This window comes from Artibeus jamaicensis, unplaced genomic scaffold, assembly GCF_021234435.1.
Source record: "Artibeus jamaicensis isolate MK-2021 breed Jamaican fruit bat unplaced genomic scaffold, CSHL_Jam_final scaffold_833, whole genome shotgun sequence".
NCBI classification, from domain to species: Eukaryota; Metazoa; Chordata; class Mammalia; order Chiroptera; family Phyllostomidae; genus Artibeus; species Artibeus jamaicensis.
In genome coordinates this window covers 27778965-27806452 of record NW_026522056.1, presented here as the reverse complement: position 1 = coordinate 27806452, position 27488 = coordinate 27778965, and the positions used below count along the sequence as shown (strand labels likewise).

At 45.6% G+C, this 27488-nt stretch overlaps 1 protein-coding gene across 12 annotated transcripts; it reads right to left on the bottom strand.

Moving 5' to 3' along the window:
- Window positions 1–9445: 9445 nt before the first annotated feature.
- On the bottom strand, window positions 9446–26650 carry LOC119050315 (zinc finger protein 596-like). 12 transcript variants are annotated; one of them, XM_053659966.1, is made up of 9 exons: window positions 26398–26567; window positions 24289–24446; window positions 23277–23324; window positions 22560–22822; window positions 22214–22284; window positions 16921–17007; window positions 15231–15357; window positions 13674–13756; window positions 9446–13210 (listed from the first exon to the last, which is right to left on the bottom strand). In XM_053659966.1, exons 6-9 carry the CDS (start codon window positions 16930–16932, stop codon window positions 12569–12571), a joined length of 864 nt encoding a protein of 287 aa, XP_053515941.1. In that variant the 5' UTR covers window positions 16933–17007; window positions 22214–22284; window positions 22560–22822; window positions 23277–23324; window positions 24289–24446; window positions 26398–26567; the 3' UTR covers window positions 9446–12568. The 12 variants fall into 12 exon arrangements, 11 of the variants coding, with proteins under 11 accessions (XP_053515941.1, XP_053515943.1, XP_037002438.1 ...); XM_053659968.1 differs by having other exon boundaries at window positions 22560–22792; XM_037146543.2 differs by lacking the exons at window positions 23277–23324; window positions 26398–26567 and adding an exon at window positions 26574–26650.
- Between the last annotated feature and the right edge of the window lie 838 nt (window positions 26651–27488).

Sequence of the window (27488 nt, the reverse complement as noted above, 5' to 3'; positions counted from 1 at the left end):
GGCCCAGGCCCTGACCCTGTTCCCATGTGAGACCCAGACTGGGGCCAGATGCCTTTACCACACGGGCGCTCCCATCCCTTCAGACATGACCTGCTTGTTTGCTGAGGGGCCCTTGCAGACTTGTGCTTAAAGGATGTTCATTTTACACCATGGCCTCTCTGCATGTCCTAGGAATCCCAGCTGATCTCACCCCTCTCACTGGCCTCCACCGCACTAGTGTTCCCCCAGCAGGAGAATGACCACCTAAATATTACCCTGGAGACAGGGGTCTCCTTCTCTCTCTGTCCCCATCCTTGCTTAGAGATGGTAATGCAGATCATGGAGAGATAAGGGCCCCAGCCCCATGAATTTCCTTCAAGGTTTGGCTCCAATTTCTACAGTGCTCACCTGAAACTCTGCTCCATTTGCCCAGGAAGCCTAGCTGTGGATCCTTCATTCCCAGTGTCCCGAGGCGAGCACACTTGTCGGTTCTCCTTCATCCTCTGGGAGCCCAGGGGCTGAGGGGCTAGGGCACCATCCCAGCGCTTCATGGGACACCGGGTGCTCCTTGCCTTGTGCCCAAATGCCCCACAGTCTTTGCATTTTACCTGAGGGGGGAGAATTGGAACAGTGAGTCAGCCCAAACAGGCACATTTGAACAGGGATTAAGACAAGTGACTGATAGACTGTAAATATGGGTTAGGGACTGGGGCCAATGCCTAGGGCTCACCAGGTGCCTGTTATTGGAGATATTATGGGGGTTTCCACACCCCAAGTTAGTGAGAAGAATGCAGGAGAAACAGTTTCATATCTAAGCAGGCACAGTTAATCCAAATGATATCATTAGGACAAAAAACAGGCTGCAAGGACCCTAACTAGGAAATGAGTTTGCAGCCGTGAAATCAAGAGACAAAACTGCCTGGTGAATATCACCCCAGCAGGTGTCCCTTAAATGGGGAAGGACCCATGAAATTGGGGCACAGAACATACCATGTCCAAACTCCTTGTCTCTAGCACCTGGCACCCCCAGAATCCCGACAGCACCAAGCCCCTACTCACCCTGGGATCCTCCTCCTCCGCTGGGGGAGCCCTGAGAGCCACTAAAGCCCTTGGCTGCTTCTGCCCTTTCTGGGCCCTCAGGGGTTGGCGGGGCCTGTCCTGGGGGTGACGACCCTCCATCTATCACACCATCCGGAGGCTTTGCCTCACTTTTGCTCAGCTATAAATGTGAGGTCCTCCTGAGGAAAAATATAAAGAAATCTTTTAAAAATCTCTCAGAGAGAAAAGCTCCTCAAGCAGATTTTGCCCCAAGTGGGCATAGAGGTACCTCATGATCACTCAGAAAAGCAACCTGTCAGGCTCTGTGACGCCTTGTACTGAGACCACTGGTCTCCCTCCTCTGAGTAACAAACCCCAAGGCAGGATTCAAACCTGACTGCTTACCCCACAAAGCAGGGTGCTAAGCTGAATTTCCACCCCCAAGTCTGGGCTCTAAGCTGACTGTCTACCCCTAGCTCCTGACTTAAAAAAAAAACCTCTCTATTGCAAAGGCAGGACTCCTGCCTGAGGCTCACCTGTTGAAATGTGATGAATGATCTAAGAAACTTTGGTTAGTTGTGTCCCCTGCACCCTACCAGGACAGAGAGTCAGTATCTCCACATTCACACCAGCATCAGGGGTGCACTGGGTCATGTGCCTCACATGTCAGAAAAGCAGATTAAAGATTCTGTCTTCTGGGAAATTTGAATTTCCCATCCGACAGAAGAGGAGGCATTATCCCAAATGCAAATTCACCAAAGTATAAATATTTTATTCTCTGCCAGTCTGAAAACCTCACCTCTGAATTAATTGTTATTTTACATAAGTAAATTTGCCCTCCATTAACTATTGATAAGGAATTTCTGAAAAAGATGAAATGAATGTATGTTTTTTAAAGGATTTTATTTATTTTTAGAAAAAATAGAAGGAAGGAAGAAACAAAGGGTGAGAAACATCAACGTGTGGTTGCCTCTCACATGTCTCTGTTGGGGACAGTGCCTGCAACCCAGAAATGTGCCCGGAATGAGAATTCAAAAAATGACCCTGTGGCTCACAGCCCATGCTCAGTCCACTGAGCCACACCAGCCAAGGCTATTGTGTTTCAACTATGTCCTAACTTGTCAGTTATGGCTGGGGACACGCGATTTGTATAACAGCTCACCGCCAGCTGTCACAGATCACTGTGCTGGGTCCACTACCTTGGATACAGACACTTGGATTAACTATTAGGATTGACAACTTAATATTTTCATCCTCTTCTCAGATTTACCATGAAAAGGAAGAACCCTTACCCCATTGCCTAAAGCTCACCATTCCTAGTTGCTAGTGTCCCATTTCTCAGAGGGACAGTCCAAGGGCGATGATGAAAGGAAACCCACCTGAAGTTGGCTAGGTGCTTTGTCCACCATCGGAGTCTCAGTACCTCGGGTGCTCTACCTGCTCCACTGCATGCAGTGCACCTTCTCTGAGTTGACAGGATACTGCAGCAGGTTCCAGTACCCCTCGTCTTATATGCGGGCTGCAGGTCTCGGGAGAACACAGAGCTATCAATCACTTTGCCATAATCCCTTCGAGGAATGTGATAGCTGCCCATCACATTAGCATAACCCCTGGGGCAAGGCAGGTCCATGGGGGATACTAGGGCCAGTTCCGCTCAGCCTGGTCTTATAGGCCGGCTGCAGATCACACTAGAACACAGAGCTATCAATCACATTGGCTTAATCCCTTTGAGGAATGCGGGAGTCGCCCATCACATTAGCATAACCCCCAGGGGCAAGGCAGGATGCAGAGGGATGCTCTGTGCTTCGCCCTCCACCCTTTGCAACCTTCTGTGAGATCTGGGAGGCACGTGCTTCCTGCTCGTAAGTTGCACCTCTTGTAAGACAAATAGCTGCAGGGTCTACCGTCTGTCTGCTTCTGCATGGACCATCGACTGCGGTGGGCTCAGGGAGATAGGACATTGAGCGGCACTCTGAGCACAGAGTCCAACGTCATGGAGCCCGCCTCACCGTGGGGCCCCATCGCCTTCACCATCTCCTGGCCGCCTGGGTGGCATCTGCCCCTCACGGTCTGAGGACTAGCATGGACTCCACCCTCCCCGCAGACCCTGTCTGTCCCCTGTTGCTGCTGGTGTCCTTGCCCTCTCTCCACAGGGCTGAGCATGGAAAGACACGGTGCAGGAGCCCACGATTTGTTTTTTTGGACTGGCTAGTTTTGCATTTTGCCTTGCCACTCCAGTCCCTGGCCATGTGTAAATGGTCCCCAGGTGGACATGGGGAGCTCCCTGTCCCTGCCTGTCACGATGTCTTCCTATGGATGGAAGGGAATGCGCTGGGACCTGCTTGCTTGGCAGCTGCTCCCATTGGTTGGCAAGTGAGGTTGGCAAGTGATTCTTCCCACCTTTCTTGCACCTGTCCCCTGGTCGTGGGTAGTTTGAGGCACTGGTATTGCATCTATTAAGACACATTGAGGAAGGGAATCATAAATCTCCCCTTTCAGTCACTTTCTTTTTTATTCCCCTGACATTCCCGTCCTCCAAAGTAGCTGGCCACCCCTGGCCCCCATTGGCGTTCACACAGGTGGGTGTCTGCAGTTCTCAATGGTGTGGGCACAAGGGCAGTGGCTGCGTCTCATCATCTGCATGTGTTTGAACTCTGGGTGTCCCGCGCATTTACCTTATCTTTACTATCGATTTACCTGCTCCTGCGGTAACCCTGGTCAAAGCCCTGGAACACTGGCCCCACCCTGCGGTATCCTCTGGTGTCACTGCAGAAGTGGCGGGATTTCCCCCAGCTGCTTGGGGCTCCATCTTGTGACCGCGCCCAAAGATGCCAGGTGTCTGTGGTAGTCCCCGCAATAGACATAACTCTCACCCGGCCACCCTGCCTCTTAACCAGGTGTTCTCATCTATTCTCTGGATCACCTTTTGAGGTCCGGTAGCCGGGTCCTGTCTGAAGAATAAGTACCTCCTACCGCATTTCCCTTCACTAACAGGAGACACTTGTAAGAATTGTGTTTTACTGCTGTCAGGATTGGTAGAGAGGGTGTAGGGGACCAGTTTGTCTTGGCCTGGCAAGTGCGACTCAGCTCTGTATGGAAAACCTACAGATTCGAAATTGTAGGCAGGAGCCAGATCTTCATACTGAGTTTTCATGTAGGAATAAGGCCTAGAAAATACTTACAGACTGTTATGGCTTGCTCTTGCTAAAACTCCCTCACCCTGGTCTAAAGCAACAAATGTATATTGTTTATCCTCAAGGTAACTTCCAAACCTGTAAAGTTCTCCCAAGGACAGAGCTAATGAGCTCATTGCTATCCCCCTCTCTCTGCATGCTATTTTTATTTCCTTGATTGTACCTAGAATGTAGACAATAATGTTCTGTGTGATCGACAGTAAATCTTTCTATGATGTAAGACCCCAGGAAAACAATAAAAGCCTGTCTAGGCAAGGGTCAGGGTGCTCCCCTCTTGAGGGAGTGGCCGAGGCACCATAGGCACTCTCCCCTTGAGAGAGTCGTCGTGCCTGTTCCCTTTTTCCACACAGGGTTGTTGTCACCTGTGAATGATTCTCATCGTCAACCACAACAGGCAGACTCTGCTGGACAGGGTCTGCAACAGGAGGGGACTTTGTGACTTCTGTCTCAGTGACCAGCGCTGAGGTCAGCAACCTCCTCATCTGTACCCTGACTGTGGGCACAGCAATTTCTGTGCATGTCTCATTGTAAGATCTTCATTCTCCTATTTTGTTTGCTCTTATTTTGTCCTTGATGGAGAGAAAATCTAACATGTAATCTCTTTTTGTCTTTGCCTCCAGCACCCAACCCAGCCTAAGCCAGTCCACACGACCCAGAGGAGAGGTGTGGGAGGCCCTGGTCTCACCACTAGGAGCCCTTTCAGGAAATCTGATGAGACATCCACAGCGTCTCCCATTCACAGAGCAGAGAGGAACACCTCATCACTGGTCCTAAGTAACAGACAGGGAGTGCCTGTCAGTGACAGCCATTACCCAACAAGCACAGGCTTTGTCCAGGGTCCTGGCTTCAACCCACATAGTCCAGGTCATGACCTCAACCCTCAGGCACAGACCAAGCACCCAGGCAACAACTCACCAAGCATGGGACAGGCTTCTGCTCATAGTTCTGGCCAGGACTCCATAGACAGCTTCAAGGCACCTGGCAAGAGGGCTGCACAGAGCCCTGTGAAGACCTAGCAGAACCCCCCAAATAAGCACAGACTTGGCCCCTGCCTTCCCCCCAAGAAGAGCACCCAGAGGGCAGACCCAGAATGTGTCCAGCCAGGCCTTCCTCCAGCAAGTGCTCCTGTGCTCACACTTACACTGTCACCTCAGGCTCCCAGGAAGACATCTGCCCAGGGACAAAGTGTTGACATGCAGCCTCCACCCAAGGGACCTCTTCTCAGCACTGTCTATATCTGCCTTGTGTCCCAGCACCCTCCGGGCCCCCAGAAGTCCCACCAGCCCCTCAGAATGGTCTTGATAAGGTTAAAGAGAGGCCAGTGGAGCTCCAGGGTCCTGACCACTCCCTCAGGGCTGCCTGCTGAGGAGCCTGCCCCTGCTGCTGAGAGCCCTTCCTCCCCAGGGATGTCAGAGGGACCCTGTGCCTGAATCCCTTGGAGTGTCCGGTATGAGGACCTGCAGGCCTTTTTGTACTTTGAAGGCAGTGATGTCCAGTGAGATGCCGGTATCTGAGATCTCTCCTCCACCCTGCATGACCTGGAGGTGACTGTTGAACCAGGGAGGGGTCACCAGGATCAGGTGTTTCTGGGGAATCACTCCCCTGCTGTGCTGTGTGGACAACTGGTGGAAACCAAGTCATGTTTGGGGACACACACATGTAAATACTACACTTTTTAATCATGTGGGTTGAGATATTTCCGAAAGAATTTATTAACTCCTGTACCTTAGGTGATATTGCTAATGGTATTTTGTATTATGTGATGTTAATTTTGTAAATTTAAATTGATGCATAGGAAATTATATCAGTTTGGAACAGTAGCTTTTGCACTGTACTGTAAATAGTAAGCTAGGTAATGAATTTGTGTGAAGTTGGCACCTGCCTCACTTTGGAGACACTGGGCACAGGCCTGGGGACAGCACTGTAGATTTGAAGCAGTGCCTGTCTGAGTTGAGACTGTCCACTGGGTGAAGTTTTTCAGTGGAAAGCAGGACGGGGCCCCTTCTGCTGACTTTGTACCTTTAGTTTTTGAAATGTCCTTATAAAGTTGTGTTTACAAGTCCATTTCATTTTTAATAAAATTCTACGAAATATATGTGGTGCTTGGTGTTTGTTTTTTGAGCATTTCTGGCCATTTTGATAGCAGTGGTTTTTCATCAAACCTCATTTCACTGAGAAGCAAGGTGAGTTGGGTAGGACAGATTGCCTCCAGACCTGCAGAACCTCTGGCTCCCCCAGCTGGACTGCATTTGTTTGGGAATGTTCAGGATATGCTTGCACCATTTTGATTATGGTTACTATCCCCCATGATTTTGATCATCACCCTTTTTGTCATGGGAAATGGTGTTGTTTGTGGTCACACAGCATCATATCCAGTCTCTCTATTCTGGCACAGTGTCTGTGTCATTACAGACAAAATACAGACAGGGGGTCTTAGACATTGGTGTCTTTTCTGAGGTTGATTTTCTGTTTCCATGTCCCCTTTGCGACAGAGACTTTCTTAGGCTTGTGGAGGAAACTTGAATAGCATGTCCTCTCCTGCTCTCATCAAAGGGAAATAAAGGGAAACCATGCAGCTTCTATTGAAGACACCTGCAGGCCTGTAAGCCCAAGAGTAAAGCTTCTCTGACACACCTGTGACCTAGTGATCCCAGACTACTCAGTTCCTGGGCATGCCCGGACCCAGTCCCGGGGGAGGGTGCCCTCCAAAATCCATGGCAAGGTGTGGGAGCAGGGCCTCAAGGTAGCACCCAGAGACTATCTCTGTAGGTGACTGTAACTGGTTCCTCATGTGTATTTTCCTTTACTATCAAGAAAGACTTTCTTTATCTGGAGCATCCCTGAGAATCTCTTTTTTCAGTCATCCAGCATTCTCAGCAGACTTGGTTTACAGCAGGAACCACTTGTTGGGTTAATCCCTGTAGAAATTACAAATCCTAGCATGGTGCAGATCCAGGGTGTTTCTGGTGGGCTTCCGGTGGGAGGACCCTGTGTGGACATATGGCCAGGAGCATGGGTGCCCAAATTCTGTACTGGGAATTTATTCTACCACAGGGTTGAGAGGGTGGTGTACCAGTCAGGAGGGTGTTCTATCCCAGGGTCAGGAGAAAGTTCATCCCAGGTGCAAAAATGTGTTGGATCCCGGCGAGAAGAGTGTTCAATTCTAGTCAAAAGTGTGTAGATTTCAGGGTTGGAAGGGTGTTGAGACCCTGGCTCTGGAGGGTATTCAGAGAAGCAGGGGCTGATTTCAGAACTAGGGTCAATGAACAGGAGGTTCCCGTGCACAGAAAAAGGAGAACCTGAGTGTGAGGAGTGATTTGGTGGACAGGCCATCAGGAAGAACCTTGTGAAGGGGTCACCTCTGGTTATAGATCTGACAGGTGACATATGGAGGAAAAGCCTGGTTCTGGTGTTTCTCTCTTAAGACAAGGATGTTTAGTCATTTGCCATTCAGGAAGAGGCTGAGCTAAGTTTAAACTTGAGCTTTGTGAATTTCAAGTCATGGGAGTTTGTCATAAGCTAAGCTTCCTGAACATAGTGCACATCCCTTGTTAAATGTGCACCTGGCCCATAAAGGGGGGGTGATTGTGGGTATTAAATGCAAGATGCATGTGTCAGCATATGTGTGCAAATACCACTTAGTGAGTCTCAATTAATACTAGAGGATTTTTTTCCTTGCTTTCCAGGCTCCCAAAGAGGTTTAATCATATCCTTCTTTTCATACATTATTGGTGTTTTTTATGCAGTATATTTCAATATAAACATTGCTTTTGGCAGTACTTTAGGGTGACAGATTCTTTCATGTACTGAAATTATGAAATGCAGATAGTCCTTTCAGAAAAAAATAACTAGAACTCTAGACAGCATTTCAGTGATGATACATATTTCATCAAACTGTAACCTAATATTAGTAATGTAAAGCAGAATGTATCATTAGTACTTCATAGTGATATGAATAAAGCATTACTTTTAATAGTGGTTTTCATATTTTTCATAATTACTAAAAAACTCAGTAGTGCTCATATAAACACAGATTATATAAGTAATACTAATGGAATTAAACTTTATCATGGGAATATTTTATTATAACCTACAGTTAGTGTTTTAATTAGCTACTGTAATAATATTGTCATTATTATGTTATTGAAAGCCACTTCTGTTTTAATGTCAGATGTTTTAGCATAGGTTAGTTCTATCAAGACCTTCTCAGTGGCTTTTCTGTCCACATTTAGGCATGACCACTGCTGAGTGTGATCAGAGCCTCTGTTCTAACACCTGGGGCGCTGCCTTGGTGCCCCAGGGAGACATGCAACTTTGTTTTCACCTCAGTCTTATTTGATTCCTAACATTTTGGTTAAGACGATTTTTAAAATGTGAAAATACCTTGCTCTAGGGGACATAGTGGTGAAAATGTTGTTGCATGGGGTATCTGAGATTTTCCTGCCTATGTTCTCCTCCAGGACTTTGATGGTGTCATGACATGTCTTTTATCCACCTTGAATTCATTTTTGTGTATGGTGGAAGTTGATGATCCAGTTTCATTTTTTGGCATGTTGCTGTCCAGATCTCCCAACAGCATTTGTTGAGGAGGCTATTTTTATTCCATTTTATGCTTCTGCACACTTTGTCAAATATTAATTGACCATGGAGACTTGGATTTATTTCTGGGCTCTCTGTTCTGTTTCATTGGTCTATGTCTGCTCTTATGCCAGTACCAGGCTGTTTGATTCGAGTGGCCTTGTAGTACTGCTTGATATCAGGTATTGTGATCCCTCCTGCTTTGTTCTTCTTTCTCAGAATTGTTGTGGCTATTTAGGGTGGTTTGTGGTTCCATATAAATTGTTGAAATGTTTCTTCTATATCTGTGAAATATGTTTTTAGTACTTTAATAGGGATTGTGTTGAGTCTATAAATTGCTTTTATAGACTCATACTTCTTGGGTAGTATGGACATTTCGATGATGTTAATTCTTTCAATCCATGAACATGGTACATGCTTCTATTTGTTTGTGTCTTCCTTAGTTTCTTTCTTCAGTGTTTTGTAGTTTTCTGAGTGTAGGTCTTTACCTCCTTGGTTAGCTTTATCCCTAGGTACTTTATTTTTCTTGTTGGTATATCAAATGGGATTTTTTTCTTGAGTTCTGTTTTTGATATTTCATTGTTGGTGTCCAAAAATGCCTTTGATTTCCAAATATTGACTTTTTTTCCTGCTATTTTCCCCTAAAGCAAGGGACATAAAGAATAAACAAATGGATATCATCAAATCAAAAGCATCTGCATGGCTAAGTAAAAGAGCATTAAAATTCATAGACAACCAACTCTATAGGGAAACATATTTACCAATAATACCTCGGACAATGGTTTCATCTCCAAAAAATATAAGGTAATCATATGAATCAATTCTAGGAAGACAAACAACCCAATTAAAAATGGGCAAAAGACCTCAACAGACACCTCTCCCAGGAGGACATACAGAGGGCTGAGACATATGAAAAGATGTTCAATATCGCTAGCCATCAGAGAGATTCAAATTAAAACCACAATGACATACCACTTCACACCAGTGAGAATGGCCATCATAAACAAATCAACAAACAAGTCTTGGAGAGAGTGTGGAGAAAAGGGAACCCTAGTACACTGTTTGTGAAAATGCAGACAGGTGCACCCATGTGGAAAACAGTATGGAGTTTCCTCAGTAAACTAAAAATGAAACTACTTTTTGACATGGCAATTTCTCTGCTGGGATTATGTCCTAAGAACCCTGAAACACCAATCCAAAAGAACCTATGCACCCCAATGCTCATAGCAGCACAATTTACAATAGACAAGTGCTGGAAGCAACATAAGTGCCCGTCAGTAAATGAATGGATCAAAAAACTGTGGTACATTGACACAATGGAATACTACTTAGCAGAAAGAAGGAGCTCCTACCATTTATGACAGCATCAGTGGAACTGAAGAGCATTTTGCTAAGTGAAATAAGCCAGGTGGTGAAAAACAAATACCATATGATCTCACCTCTAAGTGGAACCTAATGAACAAAATGAATAATCAAGCAAAACAGAACCAGAGGCATTGAATTTAAGAACAAACTGACAGTAACCAGAGGAACGGTGGGAAAAGGATAGAGGAGAAGGAAAGGGGGAAGAGTTTTCAGGAAGAGTTATAAAGGACACATGTGCAAAACAAAGAAGGGAGGGAGTGGTGTGAGGAAATGCAGAAAACTGTACTTTAACAATAAATAAAAACTAACAGTAAAAAAAAGGTGAAAATCTCTAAGAATATTTTCTCCACTCAATATAGAGGAAAAGAGTACATATATCTATATGCTTTTCAGAGCTCACCCATAAGCATGTAATTCATCTTCAGGAACTAATAAATGGAGTAATAGATTGGAGTTTCAAAGTTAGTGGTGATATTCATTACTAAGAGGTTTCCTGCCCACATGGAAAAGACGGGGAAATGGTGAGGCCCTCCTCCCTTTGGTTCAGGCTGACAGTCAGAAACCTGTGGCTTGGTTATGTGTGCCAGGACAGGAGGCCACTGAGTGATGGTTTAGGAAAACTCATGTGAAGGCTTTTTCTGTGGGTTTGCCACACCAGAACTAGGTTTAGAGACAGTTCTAGATGTCATTCAACTTCTTGCATATTTATTTATTTATTTTTAAGATTTTATTTATTTATCTTCAGAGGGGAAGGGGAGAGGGAAAAAAATATCAATGTATGCTTGCCTCTCGTGTGTCCCCTGCTGGGAACTGGCCTGCAACCCAGGCATGTGCCCTGACTGGGAATCAAACCGCGATACTCTGGTTCACAGGCCCGTGCTCAATCCACTAAGCTACACCATCCAGGGCTTGTTTAAATGTAAGAATCTCCCAGTCTCACACGTGACTTGTGGAGAAAATTTTCCAAAGACTTCAGGACCTACTCTTACTTAGGAGACCCTGCATGGAAATGTGTGGCAATGGAATATGCCAGGGGTAGAAAACCTGGTTCACATGCATCATCTGAGGACACAGGTAGGTGACAAGTACACAGTAATGAAAACACTACATGATGAGAATTTAGACAATCTATTCTAACTAGATGATTATTAAACAATTATTCTTAGCCTGCCATTGTGTCAATTAGCATCCAGGAAAAGGGGGTGTCCCCTCCCCATGATATCTGCTGCAGTGCTCAGGGAGGCAGGAGCTGCTGCTGGGAAGAGGCGGCAGCTGCTTCCCGATCGGGACCCTGAGGTGGCTGCAGCTCTGAAAGGACCCCATCTCCCTGGACCTTGTGCTGCCAGGTCAGGTGAAGGTGCCTGGCATCACCACCAGGGCACAGTTGGAGATGGCTGTTGATTGTGAGCTGTGAGAAGAAGGCTAGTCTCAGAGAGACAGGCGCACACCAGGGGGTGTGGGCTCAAACCCACATTTGCAACTACATAAGGGATCTACAGCTTCACCAGCACAGGTTTTACAGTAGCAGGGTTTGTTGTTTAATATTTACAAGCAATAATCTATGGAAAAAGTTGATTCTAATATCTTACAAAAGTTGGCATCTAATATTTCCAGATCACTCTATCCTGCATTCAGATACCAAACTTCTCCATGAATAATTAGTTTTCTCTCTTAGGAGGTTTGTGTTTTCACTAGACTGAGTTTTTTAGAGTGCAGTGGAGCTGAAGGCCTGTCCACTCTGCTCTTAGAATGGCTCCTTCTCAGCATGAGAACTGTAATGCCAACTGGGAATGAGGGGTCACTGAAGACGTCCCTTCGCCATGACACTGAGTGTTTTGTGCAGCCTGAGTCCTCACAAGTTTCCACCAAATCGCTGCTCAAGGATAGATGACTGGTATTCCTCCAGAGGCCTGAGCCTTGCACACCCTGTCTCAGTGGTGTCTGCATCCAAGTTTTCCTATGTGCACCATGTCTGGGGCTTGGCTGAGTACCTGTTTACAGTGACTACAGACCTAAGGGTCTGCCCAAGTGAGGTTTGCTTGTGTTGTTAAACCAGAAATTACAAATGAAAGCATCCCCACATTGACTAGAGACCGAGGTGTTCTCTCCTGGGTAGGTTCTTTAGTGTCAAGTTTAGGGCTGTTGCTGAAGACTTCTGCATTTCTCATATTTCCAGTGTGAGCTCTCATATGGCCACTGTGGTCACACCAATGGCTGAAGGTTGTGCCACAGAGATGCCAGGCAACTGGATCCTCCCCATGTGTATCTGCAGATGTTGGGTGAGTAGGGCCACCTGCAGGATCTTCCACATGGACTACAGACAGTGTTTCTGTAACTCATGAGCCCTCAAGAGTGTTTAAACATTAAAGCTATGACTGAGGTTCTTCCACATTGATAGCCCTGGTAAACCCATGTCATCTCAGGTCCGAATATTTGCTGAAGGCATTCATGATCTCCCCACTGTGGGTTCCTTCATGCCGCCTTAGGGCTGAGCACTGACTGAAGGCTTTCCCACAAAGATGGCATCCATATGGCTTCTCACCGGTGTGGGTTCTCTCATGCCTTCGAAGGGCAGAGCACTTACTGAAGGCTTTCCCACACTGACCGCATGCATATGGCTGCTCCCCAGTGTGCGTCCTCTCGTGCTGTCTCAGGTTCGAGGACTGACTGAAGGCTTTCCCACAGAGATGACATTCATACGGCTTCTCTCCAGTGTGTGTGAGACTGTGTTTCCGAAGGTCAGAGCTTTGGATGAAGGCATTCCCACAGAGGTGGCACTCGTACGGCTTCTCTCCAGTGTGGGTCATCTCATGCCGTCTGAGGCTAGAGCAGTTGCTGAAGGCTTTCCCACAGAGATGACACTCATATGATTTACCCCTGGTGTGTATTTGCTTGTGTGGATTAAGGCAGGACTGCTCTCTGAGGGAGTTTTGACATGGTTTGCTGATATAGGGTTTCTTTTCCATGTCAGTGAACAAGTGTTGAGTCAATGTGGAGCTGTGAGTGAAATGTCCCAAATCCTTATATTCACTGGGATCCTCAGGAGTGTGAGATTTCTGTTTTGGGGAAGGAGATGAAAGAATGTTAATGGTTTTCCCACAGAGGTTCTTACATGCACTTCTACTATATATTTGAGTACTAAACTAATCTTTCTGTGACAGTATGCAATCAAAGTGTTTCCAAGGTTACTTGCATACACATGCTGCGTTACTCTCCTCCACTTACAAAGACTTCCTGTTCTGCAGCATCCCAGCTGCAGAGCTTATTGAGGGTGAAACATTCAGTATGTTTCAAAGCCTAAGCATTCAAGCAATACTCATGCGCTTGTCTTTTTAACTAAGCTCTCAGGTGATAGTTTTGTGCTTAGGTTTAGGTTTTCACTAAATTCAAACTATCTAAAATGTTTTGCTCCAAAGAAGCTCAATCCAAAATTAACAGGAATCTGGCTGCTATGCTCATTACAGACATCGTATTGCTGGCTTTTCTTCTGGGTGACTGGGTTGTGCTTGTAACACTCACCAGGGGAATGACTGTCCATGTGTCCTTTTCGCTGCTATGTTGTGTGGCTATAGTCTCTTGTTTTTTAATGGCACTTTCCCTGCCTAAATAATTAAAAAAATTAGAATGGCATTAGGGAAATGAAAATATTGAAAAGCACCAAGTCCATGTCAGTATCTGTCAAAAACTGGCATTTTGATGGGGAACAGAAAGCAGAAATGAACACATTCTAGGGTACTGACAGTGAAGATTTGGGGGATTCAAATAGGAAACAAGTAAAATGGAGATAAGATGCTGGGTAGGTAAAGAGAGGGAACCCCTCAGAGAGAGGGTCAAGAGAAGAGTTATTAGCCCTGGCTGGTGTAGCTCAGTGGATTGGGCATGGACCTGTGAAGCAAAGGGTTGCTGGTTGGATTCCCAGTCAGGGCACACAGTTGGGTTGTGGACCGGGTCCCCCCAGTAGGGGTCACTTGAGAGGCAACCACACATTAATGTTTCTCTCCCACTCTTTCTCCTTCCCTTCCCTTCCCTTTAAAAATAAAAACAAATTTAAAAAAAGACAAGAGTTATTATATGAAAGTTTAACTTCAAGCATGTGAAAATCCTTAACCCTAAAGCCAATGGCAGGAGGACACGTGAGTTCTGATTGATATGTGCATGAAATAATACAATGCCTGAAGAATGTTGCTTTGTTGTCCTTCATCTACATTTGGAAAATATCACTCACTTCCCAAGACCTTCCCCTCATATTCCAGGATGCAATCAGTCACTGAACGGGCACCTGCTCCTCTAGTGCACCGACCCCTGCTGTTCACCTGCACCCTAGCCTGGGAGAAATCTAGGCCCTTCCCGCCACAGCACTTCACCTTGCTCCAGCTGGAAAGTCACCTCTGATTGGCACTGCTGATACCCTGCTCATGGAAAAAGGGTACATGGATTTTGAGATCTGTGCCAATAAAAGTGCACTATCATCAAGGCCAGGGCAGGTGACGTCAGAAGAATAAGAACCTTGGAGGTCACAGCAGGCAATGCCACCTTGAACAGAGAAAACAGTGATGGCCCCCCAGAGCCTGGGAGGAAATCCAGGTCATGGCTGTGGGTCTCCACGCCCACATTGATGGACGAACTGCAAAAGCCTTGTCTCTTCCACAAGGGAGGAAGTGAATGTCTCCATGGGGGGCAGAATGCTATTTTCAAACTGGTGCGGATACACAGAAGCCCCACAAGAATCGTCAAGTCCTGTTTCTTTTACTACTCTGGTCTCAAGCCTCAGCAGAGTGACTAGACAGAATAATTATTTAGAAAACATGTGTTCACAAATGCTCATTGCTTTTCCAGCTCTCTTCTGAGTGTTAGAGACAGAGGAGTAAGACAGACATCACACTGCCATCAAGACTGCATTCTGGTGGGTGGACGAACTAGACATGAGTAAATGAAAAGAGACGAGCTACGAGGTCTATGGGAGAACCAGGGCAGAGAGTAGAGTGGGCTGTGGAAGCTGCTTTAGACCCCTGTGATTGAAAGCATGGTGAGTGACTGACCTTCCCACCTACTCAGACACACACATGCAAGACTCACCCAGGGAGACCAGGTGACTGATGTTCTCCAGCATCACATCTCTAAAGAGCCTCCTCTGGGATGTGTCCAGCAGGGCCCACTCCTCCTGGGTGAAGTCTACAGCCACATCTTCAAATGTCACTGATTCCTAGAACACCATGGACATTCCAACTTACACAGAACAGTCCCCACCAACATCCAAAGCAGGAGGGTGAGGTGATAACACTGAGGAAGGGGCCAAGGAGCTGGGTACACAGAAAGATCCGCTGAGTGTGGCTTCCAGCACTTCATTCTTGGTGCTGGGCTGGCACCTGCCTTTCAGGTACATCATGGAGGTACACACGGTCTGAATCAATGAACTTTTATTAAAAGGGAACAAAATACCAAGTATGGTGTAACATAACCTGCAAATTTCCCCAAACTGATCTTAATAACTTCCAGACACGTGATTATAATAATTGCCCTGTAAAATTCATAACTCAAACTCTCTTCCAGATTAATGTCAAGTAACTTTACTAACATATAACTGCCAATTTTAAACCGTAACTCTGGCTCCATCATTCCTCTAGAAGAATCCCACAATCTTCACTCCTGAAAGGGTTTAATCACTTGTTAGGAGTGTTGAAAGATCCAATGGACTAATATGGGAAGTTCATCTCCCTAACTACACATGTATAAAATACAAGCCATTAGTCCGTCATCCACCAAAGTGTCCGAGACCCCTGACATGGTCTCCAGCACTCTTCAGGGTGAGAAGGTTCATTCAGAAATTGGCACCCTCTCAACTCTACAGGATTCAGGTGGGCATAACAAACAAGAGGTGGGATGGTTCAGCAGCACAGGCCAGGGCCCTCTGAGAGACTGTTCTGTGGGATGAGATCCCCATGCTCGACTTTTTGGGGACCTCAAACAGCAGTTATCACTGCCTCCTCTGTGGTTTCATCTTGTCTCCGTGCTCAAGGATACAGGAAGTCTCTTGATTGGTCTTGGTCTGTCTGGGTCTTCAAAAATTTCCACAGGGTCTTAAATTTTACTCTGCTCCACTCTCTGTCCTGCGTGTGCAGCCACAATGGAAGAAATAATACTCCTTGTATATGAATTCCAGATCCCGAATATGAAAAATGGTTAATTACAAAAGGCAAATGTGTGACTGGGGACAAGAATGATAATGAAGATTTTAGTTATCTTTCCAAGAAGTTTCCAAATTTTCATATATATTCTACCAGAACCTTACATTTAAAATTGGAAAAAAAGTAAGCAAATGATTCCTCATGCTTTCTCTGGCCTTCCACCTGGCACAGCCCTCACCAAGGACCGGCAACACCGAGTGCCCGGCCTCACCTGAGGGAACCTCAGCTTCCCTACTGGATGGCAATGCTCTGCTCCTTGCCCCCCTTCGCTCACCACAGCGTGACCAATGAGCACATCATTTCCCAAGGAGGCCGTGGGCTGAATTAGAAAATGAAACTTTTCTCAGCTTTTCTGTAAATACACAACTGGCTGGAGTAAAATAGTTCCATGCTAGGAAGACCACCTGTAGCCAGGGCACTCCCAACCCACCACAACCTCCTCCCAGTGCTGGTGAAAGCTCACGGGGGCTCAGGTCTTCGAGTGCCTCCTGGTGCTGAGGCCCCCGGTGCCAGCAGGTGAAAGCTGTCCTCTGCTGCCAGCCGTGCTGTGATGGAGGCAGGAGGCAGCATCCCCTACTCACCAGGGGCTGCATGGTCAGCAGGCCAGCTGCCAGGTATCCTTCTCTGGGTTCTCACTCACAGGCAGTCCAAGCACTAAGCAGGCAAGGCTGGGGACAGAGAGAGAAGCCATGAGACCCCAGAGTTGCGTCGATTTGCAGTCCCACCCATCACAAAGCCCCAGTGTTTACCTGGCTGGGACCGCCCTCCCCCCCTGACCTCACCAACAAACATGCAGTGTGCTCTATGACGAATGCACAAAGGACTCTGTTCCTCCCCCAGGGCCAAGAAAAAGAAGAATATGACAAAAGCTGATAATAAAACACACAGAAATACAGAAACCTATGGGGGATTGTTAGGGGATCAAGGGACTGAGCAAAAAAGAAACAAGAGAAAGAAGTCATGAGCATGAACAACAGTGTGATAAGTGCAGGGGTGAGGGAGGTGGGTGGAGGTAGAAGAGTGTATGGGGGGATAAATGATGATGAAAAAAATTGAATTAAATTAAATTATAAAGAATACGGGTAGTATGAGTTTGGTATGTTAATTAGGCCACAGCATGCAGCCTCATTCAATTCCCTCCCTGATTTCCAAGCACAGTGATCCCGGACTCACTCCATATGTAGGTTTTGGTTCCCACCTGCAGGTAAACACTGTGGAATTTCCCAGGTGTTATTATTCTTGCCTTTTGTACCAGCAGAGGTTCTCCAACCACCTTGGAGCCCTCTGGACCCTCACCTGTTTCTGCTCTACAGTTCCCCATGGGCCTGGACACCAAGCAATTAAGAACCTACTTTATGATGGAGTTCATCCACTCAATGTCTTATTCCATTTGGCGGATCAAAGGCACCCTTTCCCCAGTTAGGTCTTTCCACTCACAGCATCAGAAAGGAGCAGGAGAACATACATGAGTTACAGAGTTGCTGTCATGTACTGCCTCAGTCTTCTAGGTCAAGGGTGTCCAGACAATACAGCATGGCTGAGACTCTGATTGACACTTCTCACATTTTCACAAGGTACTAGGTGAAATCCTAGGAGTCCTATTCTATATTAACCTTCAATATCTGCAGATCCCTGCATTTCATTGTATACACAAATGTATTTTTGTGCATATGTATGTAGCACACACAAATATGTGTGAGACACACACAGAGAAAGCATTTATAAACTGTAAATTGTCCCCTAAAATACCACTAACAATCAGATGCATTTCATGGAAAAATGATGATAATATGTGACAAAGAAAAGGAGGATTAACTCACCCATTTGAACCTGAGGTTCAGAAAAACAAAAACAAAGATAAATTTCTATCCAATGTGACTCGATGCTTAGACATTGACATATATTTGCTTATTTAATCCTCACAGCAAACCTGCTGATTATAGTTTATTTACCAATTTAACAAATGCCATAAATAGAAACAGTTAAAAAAACTTCAGTACTAAGACAAAGTTTCAGAGCTAGAAAATGACACAGCCATCACTTTAAATTTGCTCTGCCTGGCTCCTGAGATCAAATTCTTCAAGCATCACCTACCACATGGATGGATCTGGAAGCATTATGCTGAGTGAAATAAGCAGTCAGGGAAAGACAAATACACTGTGGTTTCACTTATATGTGGAATCTAATGGACAAAAAAAGCAATCAAAATGGAGTCATAAAGAGGACAGAATGACAGTTGTTGGGGGTGAGAGGAGTTGGGGGACTGGGTGAATAAGGTGAAGGGGTTAAGAAAAAAACCAGCCCTGGCTGGTGTGGCTCAGCAGATTGAGTGCCAGCTTGAGAATCAAAGGGTTGCCGGTTTGATTCCCAGTCAGGGCATGTGCCTGGGTTGCAGACCAGGTCCCCAGTAGGGAGCATGTGAGAGGCAACCACACATTGCTGTTTCTCTCCCTCTCTGCCTAAAACTAAATAAATAAACAATCCTTTAAAATATGAGAAAAAAGAAAGAAAAAAACAACTCACACACACAGACCACAGTATGACGATGACAGAGGGAAAGGGATGGGGAGAGGTAAAAAGGGTGAAGAGGGGATAAATGGTGATGGAAGGAGACTCGACTTGGGGTGGTGAACACACAGTACATGTATGATGATGTATTGGAGAATTGGGACCAATGTCACCTCAATACATTTAAAAAAATTACATAGGACACCTAGGTTTTCCTGAATATCAACTTTGATGTTAATAATCAGAAGTCCCACCCTGTCACCTATGACTTGCAAAGACCACCAGTGATTATTTCATAAATACATATTGTTGGTGTGGCCAATTATCTCCCCAAAACTGAGTTCTCACTTGGGAACAAAGGGGAATCAATCCTTGACTCCTTTTTGGAACTAACTCTTCCTTAGCCTCATTGGATGCCTTGGTCTCTTCACTGTCTTCAGCTCCTCTCTCACCAGCCCTCCTCCCAGGTCCCTGCAGAGAAGTCCTTGGGACTACTGGAATGTCTCCACACTGCCTGTTTTGTTTTTTTACAGTGTCCTGGCAGGCTCAGGCATGGATTCAACTGCTCCAATTTCTTCTATTGCTCTCTAAGTGGAAATTTCTTGTCTGGATTTCATTACTGAACATCATCTCTGCTTGCAAACTGACACCTAAAATAAAGTATTTCTCAGAACAACACCCCTGCCCCTCCAAATAGAAGGACAACCCCTCTTCCCTTCCAATAGGAACAGCACTCCTCCACTGGTCTCTAACCAGAGTTAATGGCTCCATCACACATCAGAGTACTTTACACGACTTCACTGAACCAACGAACACATCGCTATTGTCTCTACACTGGCACTGTTATCCGGCTTCATTTCCACCCTAATCCAGACACACAAACTCCCCACCCAACATACAAGAGTTCACAGCAGGGTTCACTGTTGGTGTCAATTCTATGGGTTTTGAAAAGTGTATAATGACACATATGTCGTGGTATGGTACACTGAGTATTTTCACTGCTCTAGAACCCTTGGCAATCACTGACCTTTTTATTTTATTCATAGTTTTGACTTTTCCAGAGGTTGAAATCACACAGTGTACAGCCATTTCAGATTGGCTCTTTTACTTAGTAACAGGCATTTAAAGTTCCTTTGTGTATCTTCGTGGCTTAATGGCTTATTTCTTTTTACTGCTGACTAATCTATTTTGTTGATGTCCCTTTACCAGCTAAAGGATATCATGGTTGCTTCCAAATGTTGGCAATTATGAACAAAGCTGCTATACAACATTCATGTGCAGGTTTCTGTATGGACATGTGTTTTCCAAGTTATCTGGATAAGCGCCAAGAGGCATGGTTGCTGGATAAAACAGTGTTTAATTTTGTGAAATCCTTCTGAACTGTCTTCCAAAGTGGCTGTGCCAATGTGCCGTCCTACCAACAGTGAGTGGGCTGCTCCTCACCAGGGTGTGGTGGTCCTAGTATTTCAGATGTTCTACCAGGCGTGAAGGTGCATCTCACTTTTGTTTTAATTTGCATTTCACTGATGACACATGATGTTGCGCATCTTTTCATGTGCTTATTTCCCATGTGTATATCTTTGGTGAGGTGTCTGTTCAGATTGTCCATTTTGGGGGTTGTTCATTTGCATATTGCTGAATTCTAAGAGTATTTTATATATCATGAGTAACAGTCCTCTATAAAAAAAATGCTCTGCAAATATTTTCTTCCAGCTTATGGCTTGTCTTCTCATTTTTTGAGTGATTTTCACAGAGCAGAAATTTTTAGTTTTATTCAACTTCAGCTTATCAATTTGTTCTTTCATGGGTCATACCTATGGTATTGATCTAATCTAAAAAGCCATGTCAAACCCAGAGTCACCTAGATTTTCACCCTGTGTTCCCGTATACTAGTTTTATAGTTTTGTGTTTTATATTTAAGCTTAATTTTTGAAAAGAGTATAAGATCTGGGTCCAGAGTCTCTTTTTTTTTGTATGTGGATTTTCAATTTTTATCTTCCCTTACTGAAGAGTTTCTTTTCTTCATTGCATTATCTTTGTTCCTGTGTCAGATATCAAATATACCCACAGAAAGAATATACTTGCGTGGGTATATTTCTGGGCTCCCTGTTGTGTTTCAGTGATCTATTCATCTATTATTTCACCAACAGATTATGTCCCTAATTATCCATCCTTCTAAAAGTCTCAAAAATAACCTTCGTCTCTTCTCAGGAGCCCCACTAGTTTTTGGATTCTGGTTTATGGGCAGTACTGGAGAAGCTAGAGCAAAACATCTCTCCTGTTCTTCAGTTTTAAGAGGGTCTGGGATTTACTGACATCTTTCAGACTGTGAATATCAGGGTGACTTCATATAAGTAGAAACACTTGTGTTTAAAATATATATTCAAGGTACATATTTTTTGGGTATTAGAGTATGCATATTTTACCAGTAAGAAATAGAAAAAGTATTTACTGTAGGTTTACTTTTGGTCAGAGTTAGCTAACGATTAAGGACTTTAACACCCTATGAATTTCAAAATATTAGGCCTTCTCAGGACAAGTGACTTAGCCTCACTATTGATTTTCCTATAAATAGCATGTACTTTAACTGTTTTTGAAAATATTAAACACTTGGAAGACTAAAGACACAATCTTAAGATATATGGAGATACAGAGATATAAAAACAAATTCTTTTTGAAGAAAAACCATGCAATATGCATTTAAGTATAAGCATTTGATTTTTAAAAAATTATCACCATCATCACCACCATAGAATACTAGTGTCCTAAGGCCAAAAGAATGTTGAACTGGCTTCTCCTGGACCTGGATGGCTCAGAGGTCAAGGACTCAGCCCACCAGGGATCCCTGCCTAGCTACCCCATGTGCTGGTGATATACAGTGGAGAGATGGTCCACACTCCTTCAGAGCATTGCTGAGAGGAGGTAAAAATGGGTCAATAAGCATAAAGTGATCAAGTTTGGAACACTATGGGTCCCTGCTGTAATAACTTACATCATCTTGTCTACCTCCTCAATGAAAGTCGGAAAGATTTCAGAACTGTCAATGCCTCAGACCTGGCAGCCTCTCCCCCTCTATACCCAGAACCCTGTTTCCATGCGTCCTTTAGAAGAGATGCCTTATTATAACAGGGGCCTCTCCTGGCAACAGCCAACTATTCTGATAATCAAGGAACTAAAATGAACCGGTTTCAATCTGAATCAGGAAGTGGACTGATTGACGTTCAGGGCCCTGGCCATTGTCATACCTCCACTGAACCATTGTATACACCCTTTCAAAAAGCCCAGGATGGCTTCTGTGTGAGAGCTGCCATCCCACGTGCCCCAGGGAGTCCCGGAAGGTCTCCCCAAATAAGAGTCTACACATACCCTGTAAGGTGTCAGGTACATATCTCCATGGTTCAGAATGTTCAATGAGCCTCTTCCAAAGCTTACAAACTCTGCAGAGGAAGAAAACTGACATTCATCTCCAAAACCAAGGGGAGCCCAAGGTTCTATCTCTAAATCCTGCTGTCCTCCAGGGCCACAGCCCAGAAAGTGATTCGATATCCCGCTCCAACTGTGCCCCACGCACTATGCCAGAGTTTTCCCTCTTAGGGTGCTTTGACCGGGCCCCATGCTCCACACCCCTCAAATGCCTGCCTCTGCCCTGAGCTCTGAAGTACCTGTTCCCAGAATAGTGAGGACAACCCTCTCTCCAGACACTGGTCCACACCTGGAAATTGGAATCTTCTCTGTACTGCCCAGTGGGGAGAGTGCCTTTGGCATCACAGGAGCATGCAGGCAGTGTCGAGGCGGTCACCAAGAGTTGCTCTCTGCCCATTGCTTGCATGTACATAAGGAAGAATTTGAACCCTTTGCCTTCTCAGGTGCTGGAGAGTGGCTGCAGTGTCTGGGGGTGAGAGCTGGACTCTGGGTGCTGCTCCCTTTATTTCCTGTTGTGGGTCACTTGGAAGAGAGGACAGAGCTCAGTCAGGCCTGAAAGAGAAGCCACGGATGAAGGCAAGGACCTGGTAACTGGGAAAAGGCAGCCAGTCTCCGGGACAGTTCACAATGCCCAGAAGACAATCCCTAAGTACAGCTATGGATTTGAGTTGCCCAGAGAATACAAAGAATTTGAGGGCAGGGAAGGAGGATCTAGGAAGACTAACAAGGCACTGGCCATGAGATTAGGCTGGGTTTTGATTTCAAGGCAAATTTAGATTGAAATGTCAAATATATATATTTTTACCTCTAGACTTTTTCTTCTAACAAAATACAGGGATACTCAGAGAAGCCCTATGCACATGAAACAGGAGAGCACCGGGTGCAGGAAGAACACACCCAGGCATGACTGTGCTTCATACGTGCTTCCCAGTGATGGGGTGAGATCCGTCACGTAAAGCTGGTGTGACTTTGATTAGATTAGTGTGACTCAGGAGCTGGTCTACACCTAGATGATGGGAAACCCCAGCCAGGCTCCACAGACTCTCCAAATGTCCTGTGTCGAACAGGGAGTGCGTGGAGTCAGAAAGACTTCCTGCTACAGCACCGCCCCAACACAGATTTCTTTCCAAACTATCAGCACAAATTCCTGTGATTTAAGGAGAACTTAACTCAATAAAATTTACTTGGAAAAAATACAGTAACTATCGAAAAGGACAAAGTGTAAAAGAGGCAGAGGTGAAAAGTAACTGCATATTAATATCCAAGGAGTCCTTTGTCTTGAAGCAGAACATCATTTAAAAATCATCCAATAATTTCAGTAATGGATAGCTTACAAATTATTAAAAACCTTGATTGATAGAACTTCAGAGCAGAGTTACAAGAATGAAAGTCAAAGATTTACAAGAAAAGGAAAAGTGATTTGGTGAACTTCAAAACTTCCAGAAGTAAAATAAAAACCATTTAAGAAAAGAGATCACATTGGCAAATAAAAGAAAGGAAAACAGACAATGATTGAAAAACAATCTCTCACGGGGATCACAGGATTTAAAGTAGCAACACAGAAAAGGAGTAAGTAAAAACAACGAAAAGGATTGTAAGAAACTGAAAGCTGTGAAAGATAAATTCACAATTATAAAATCCACATTACTGGTAAAATAAAAATAAAGGAAATGATATAAAAACATAATTTTATGATTTAATTCAATAAAAAGACCAGATCATAGACAACCACCAAAGACATGATATGCCAACTGAAACTTAAGGGGACAATCTTTCTTTTAACTAAACCCGGACTAAAATTTTTTAAATGCACAGAATGAAAAGCAATATTTGAACATATTATGTAAAAGTTCCAACGGAACAAAACTAAAATGTCATTCACTTTGTTTTAAGCATTTATATTATGTTTAATATTAAGGATTTATAATATATTTATGTTAAGGATCGTAATAAATGATATAAGCACGTGCCTCCCACCAACAGCCCCAGACTGAGAAGCAAGAAGCCAGAGTGTGTACCTGAAGGTGGTGGAGAGGAACAGGAGGCAGGAAGTGCAGCACGCCAGTCAGGGCTGTGAAAGGCTGTGGCCTTAACCTTTGGAACAGGTGGGTTTGTGGAGGGCTGGTGGGCAGCACATGGCCCTTCTGTCTGGCCACCTTCCTGGAGGCCAGATTCCCTGGAAGACACATACACAGAAACATCCAAATGAACCAACTAGGAGTCGTCTCTGAATGATAGACTGTTTTCCAGATAGGTTTCTATATCCTATCATTTTTTACTTATTTGTACTTCAGCATTTCGGAACAATGAACACATCTAAGTAAAAACGCACTGAGTATCTTCACAGAGTAAAGATGGTAGTTGACATGAGTGTGGATTACACAGGAAAGTCAAATGATTACTTACTCTAGAACATCCTGTTTGCCATAAGCAATAGGTACAGTCAACAACTGATAAGCCACTTTGAAAACCATATAGCAGTTAAACAAAATCCAGCCAAGAGGAGACTTTGTACATTAAGTCTGATGTCTCATAGGTCATCCAGCCTTTTGACAGAACACAGCAGTTCAGAGAGAGCTTCTGCTGGCCCCACACATACTTGTTTCCCTTATGTGCTGCTGTTGCTACCAGGGTGTTCGCAGGTCTGATAAGCTTCTATGGCTCATTACATACATGAATGTAAACATGCTCTTTGCCATGACTGTTGGCTCTTTCATCGTATCTCAGACGAGACATTGAGCATTTCACAGATACCCTCGCTGGAAAAGCAGCTCTACAAAAATCACTCTTTTCATTTCAACCCTGCAAGGACTTCAAGAAGGCCAAGTCTGTAAGGAACAACTTCTCTCCTGCTCTTCAGCTTCCCTGTCTCCCTCTCACCCCCTAGGTCTCCACTCTTAGGCCCTCTCCAATCTCCCTTCACAGAGTCAGCGCCCCCTCACTGGGAGACACTTGGTGACACATGTGCCCCTAGCAAGGGACCTGTGACTGTGGGGCAGGCAAGGCCAGCAGGACAGGCTGGGGAGGGGGGCAGCGCTGTCCTCACCGGAGGGACAGGCCTGAATGGGAGAGCACCAGGGTCTACCCTTTTCTCCCCACCCTGAAAAATTACAGGCCACACGTCCCACTACTGAGCAGGAGCCACTTCTCTCTCACGGCCTCAGCACATGATCTCAAGTACTTGACTCTCCTTTCCCAGAGCATCACAGAAACTGTCAAAATTGTGAGTGTGAGCAGACACCAACAGTGGCACCGGCAAACACCGGCATGGCTCCAAGGCACAGCCCAGCACATCCTCCGTCATTTCCAGGCACAGGGCAAAGAGAACAGATGCCTCGTCGGAAACTTCAGTTCACAGCCCAGTAAGTTAAAAGATCACACAAGGGGAGAAATATGTTGAATGTTGAACTAATTGGTTAAACTCGGTTTTACTGTTAACATGAAAAATCACCAATATCCTTACCAAGAACACACTGAAATAGTGTAAAATTATTTACTAAGCACCAAAGTGTGTCTTCAGTATACATAGTAATGGATGGAAAGCGAATGAGACCTCATAATCTGACTGGATACAAAATAGATAAAAGGGAATATAAATTGGAAATTAAGAACCAAATTCTTCTGCATCTGGGATCTACCCGTCTTTGCCCCTCAATGCGGCTGTCAGTCAAAACCTCTCCTGGTCTGTCCGCTTCCACCTTCCTGCTGATCTGCTTTCTGTTTTCATTTACCACGCTGCCTTCTGCCCAGGCCACTGTCTTTCACTATTACTGTGTCCTTTGCAGTTCTTTTCTTACCGTCCCTGACCCACTGTCTCTCCGGATCTCCCCCGTCGCCCACCTCACCTCCGCATTCCCGGGAATGGGGTGAAGATGCCCCCGCCCAGGGACTGGCTAGTGGCGCTCCCTGCGTGTGAACTCAGCCCGTAAGGCTCAGCCAGGGGGAGGGGCTTGGGCACAGGGGAACCCGGAGTGTCCCAGGACAGGGCTCCAGGACGGCGGCCAGAGTGGCATGGGACTCAGGGGACACTGCGGGGCGCCCCGGCCTGGCGCGGGGTACGGAGAGGAGCCTGCGAAAAGCAGCCGGCAGAAAGATTGGGGCAGGGTCCAGCCGCCGGGCGATTTTACCCGAAACTGACGCGGACCTGGACCGGCAGCGCGGCGGCCGCGGACTAGGCGGGGCTCCCCGCGCTTTGGGGCTGGCGGACGTGAGTTCCGCAACGTCCCCGGGGCCCTGGCCCACGGTGCGGTCGCGGGGCCGAGGAATCGACGTACGAGTTTGAGCTAGAAATACTTAAACTCACTCTAGGCAACGGGACCCGCAGTCTAAGACATCTGCTTCCGGGTTCGCAGGAAACTGGGAGCCCGAAGGGGAGGGGCCTGCCCTGTGGCGAAGCACTGGTCGCGCCGGGAGGAGGGGCTCGTGGTGGGCGGGCCCTCCGTTCCTCCGCCCCGCTTCCCAAGCGTTTCCGGTCGTGCAATTCCGGCCGCAGAATCCGAGTCTCCCGGTTTCCTTCCGGAGTGTGGTGGGGCTCTTGTGGTCGCGCCGTCGTCACCCTGCTTCATGTGCAGTGATTCGCTTGTTTTAAAGTAAAAACTCTGGGTTGTGGAGCCACATGTACCGAATGCGGAGGTGTTTCCCTGCCAACAACCGGGAAACGGTTTAAGTTGAAGCCCTTTTTGTGAGCATGCCCCATTGGAGTGGGTGGCTGCGTTTGGATCCGGACCATCAACTGTGACACCCATTCACACTTTTCTCTTTTTCGTTTTTCGTTGGGAACTAGCATGTGAGCACCAAACTCGCCTGTGTGAAATGTGGTATTTCACACTGACAACCACTGGAGTTGGTTTCCGTTTTATTCCTCCAGTTGCAGGGACCGAAGCTCCCCAAATGGCCGTGGGGATGGCGGGCTTATTGTACTTCTGTGTACCGATTGTGTATGGATGTATTCCTTTCCCCTTATTTACATTTAGTTTGTTATATTTCACATTTCTGGGGACTTATAAATTCAAATACCCCTTCAAGACAAATGTAGATGACATCCTACAGCTTGCACAAGTCGTTGTTTTCTACGTATATTGTAATTTCACAGTTTTCCTTATCTTTACTCCCAGTTATCTGCTTCGCAGGCCCGCGCTCCATCCACTGAGCCACACCAGCCAGGGCTGTACTCCCAGTTATCTGAAAGAGTATTTTTAATTTGAACCATGAGATATAT

Coding starts and splice junctions, on each gene's coding strand:
- LOC119050315 (XM_037146543.2), bottom strand. Junction 13,757..15,230: donor CAGTCACCTGGTCTCCCTGG/GTGAGTCTTGCA, acceptor TTAATTATTTAG/GCAGGGAAAGTGCCATTAAA. Junction 13,211..13,673: donor CATGGACAGTCATTCCCCTG/GTGAGTGTTACA, acceptor TCCCCAAAACAG/AAATCTCACACTCCTGAGGA.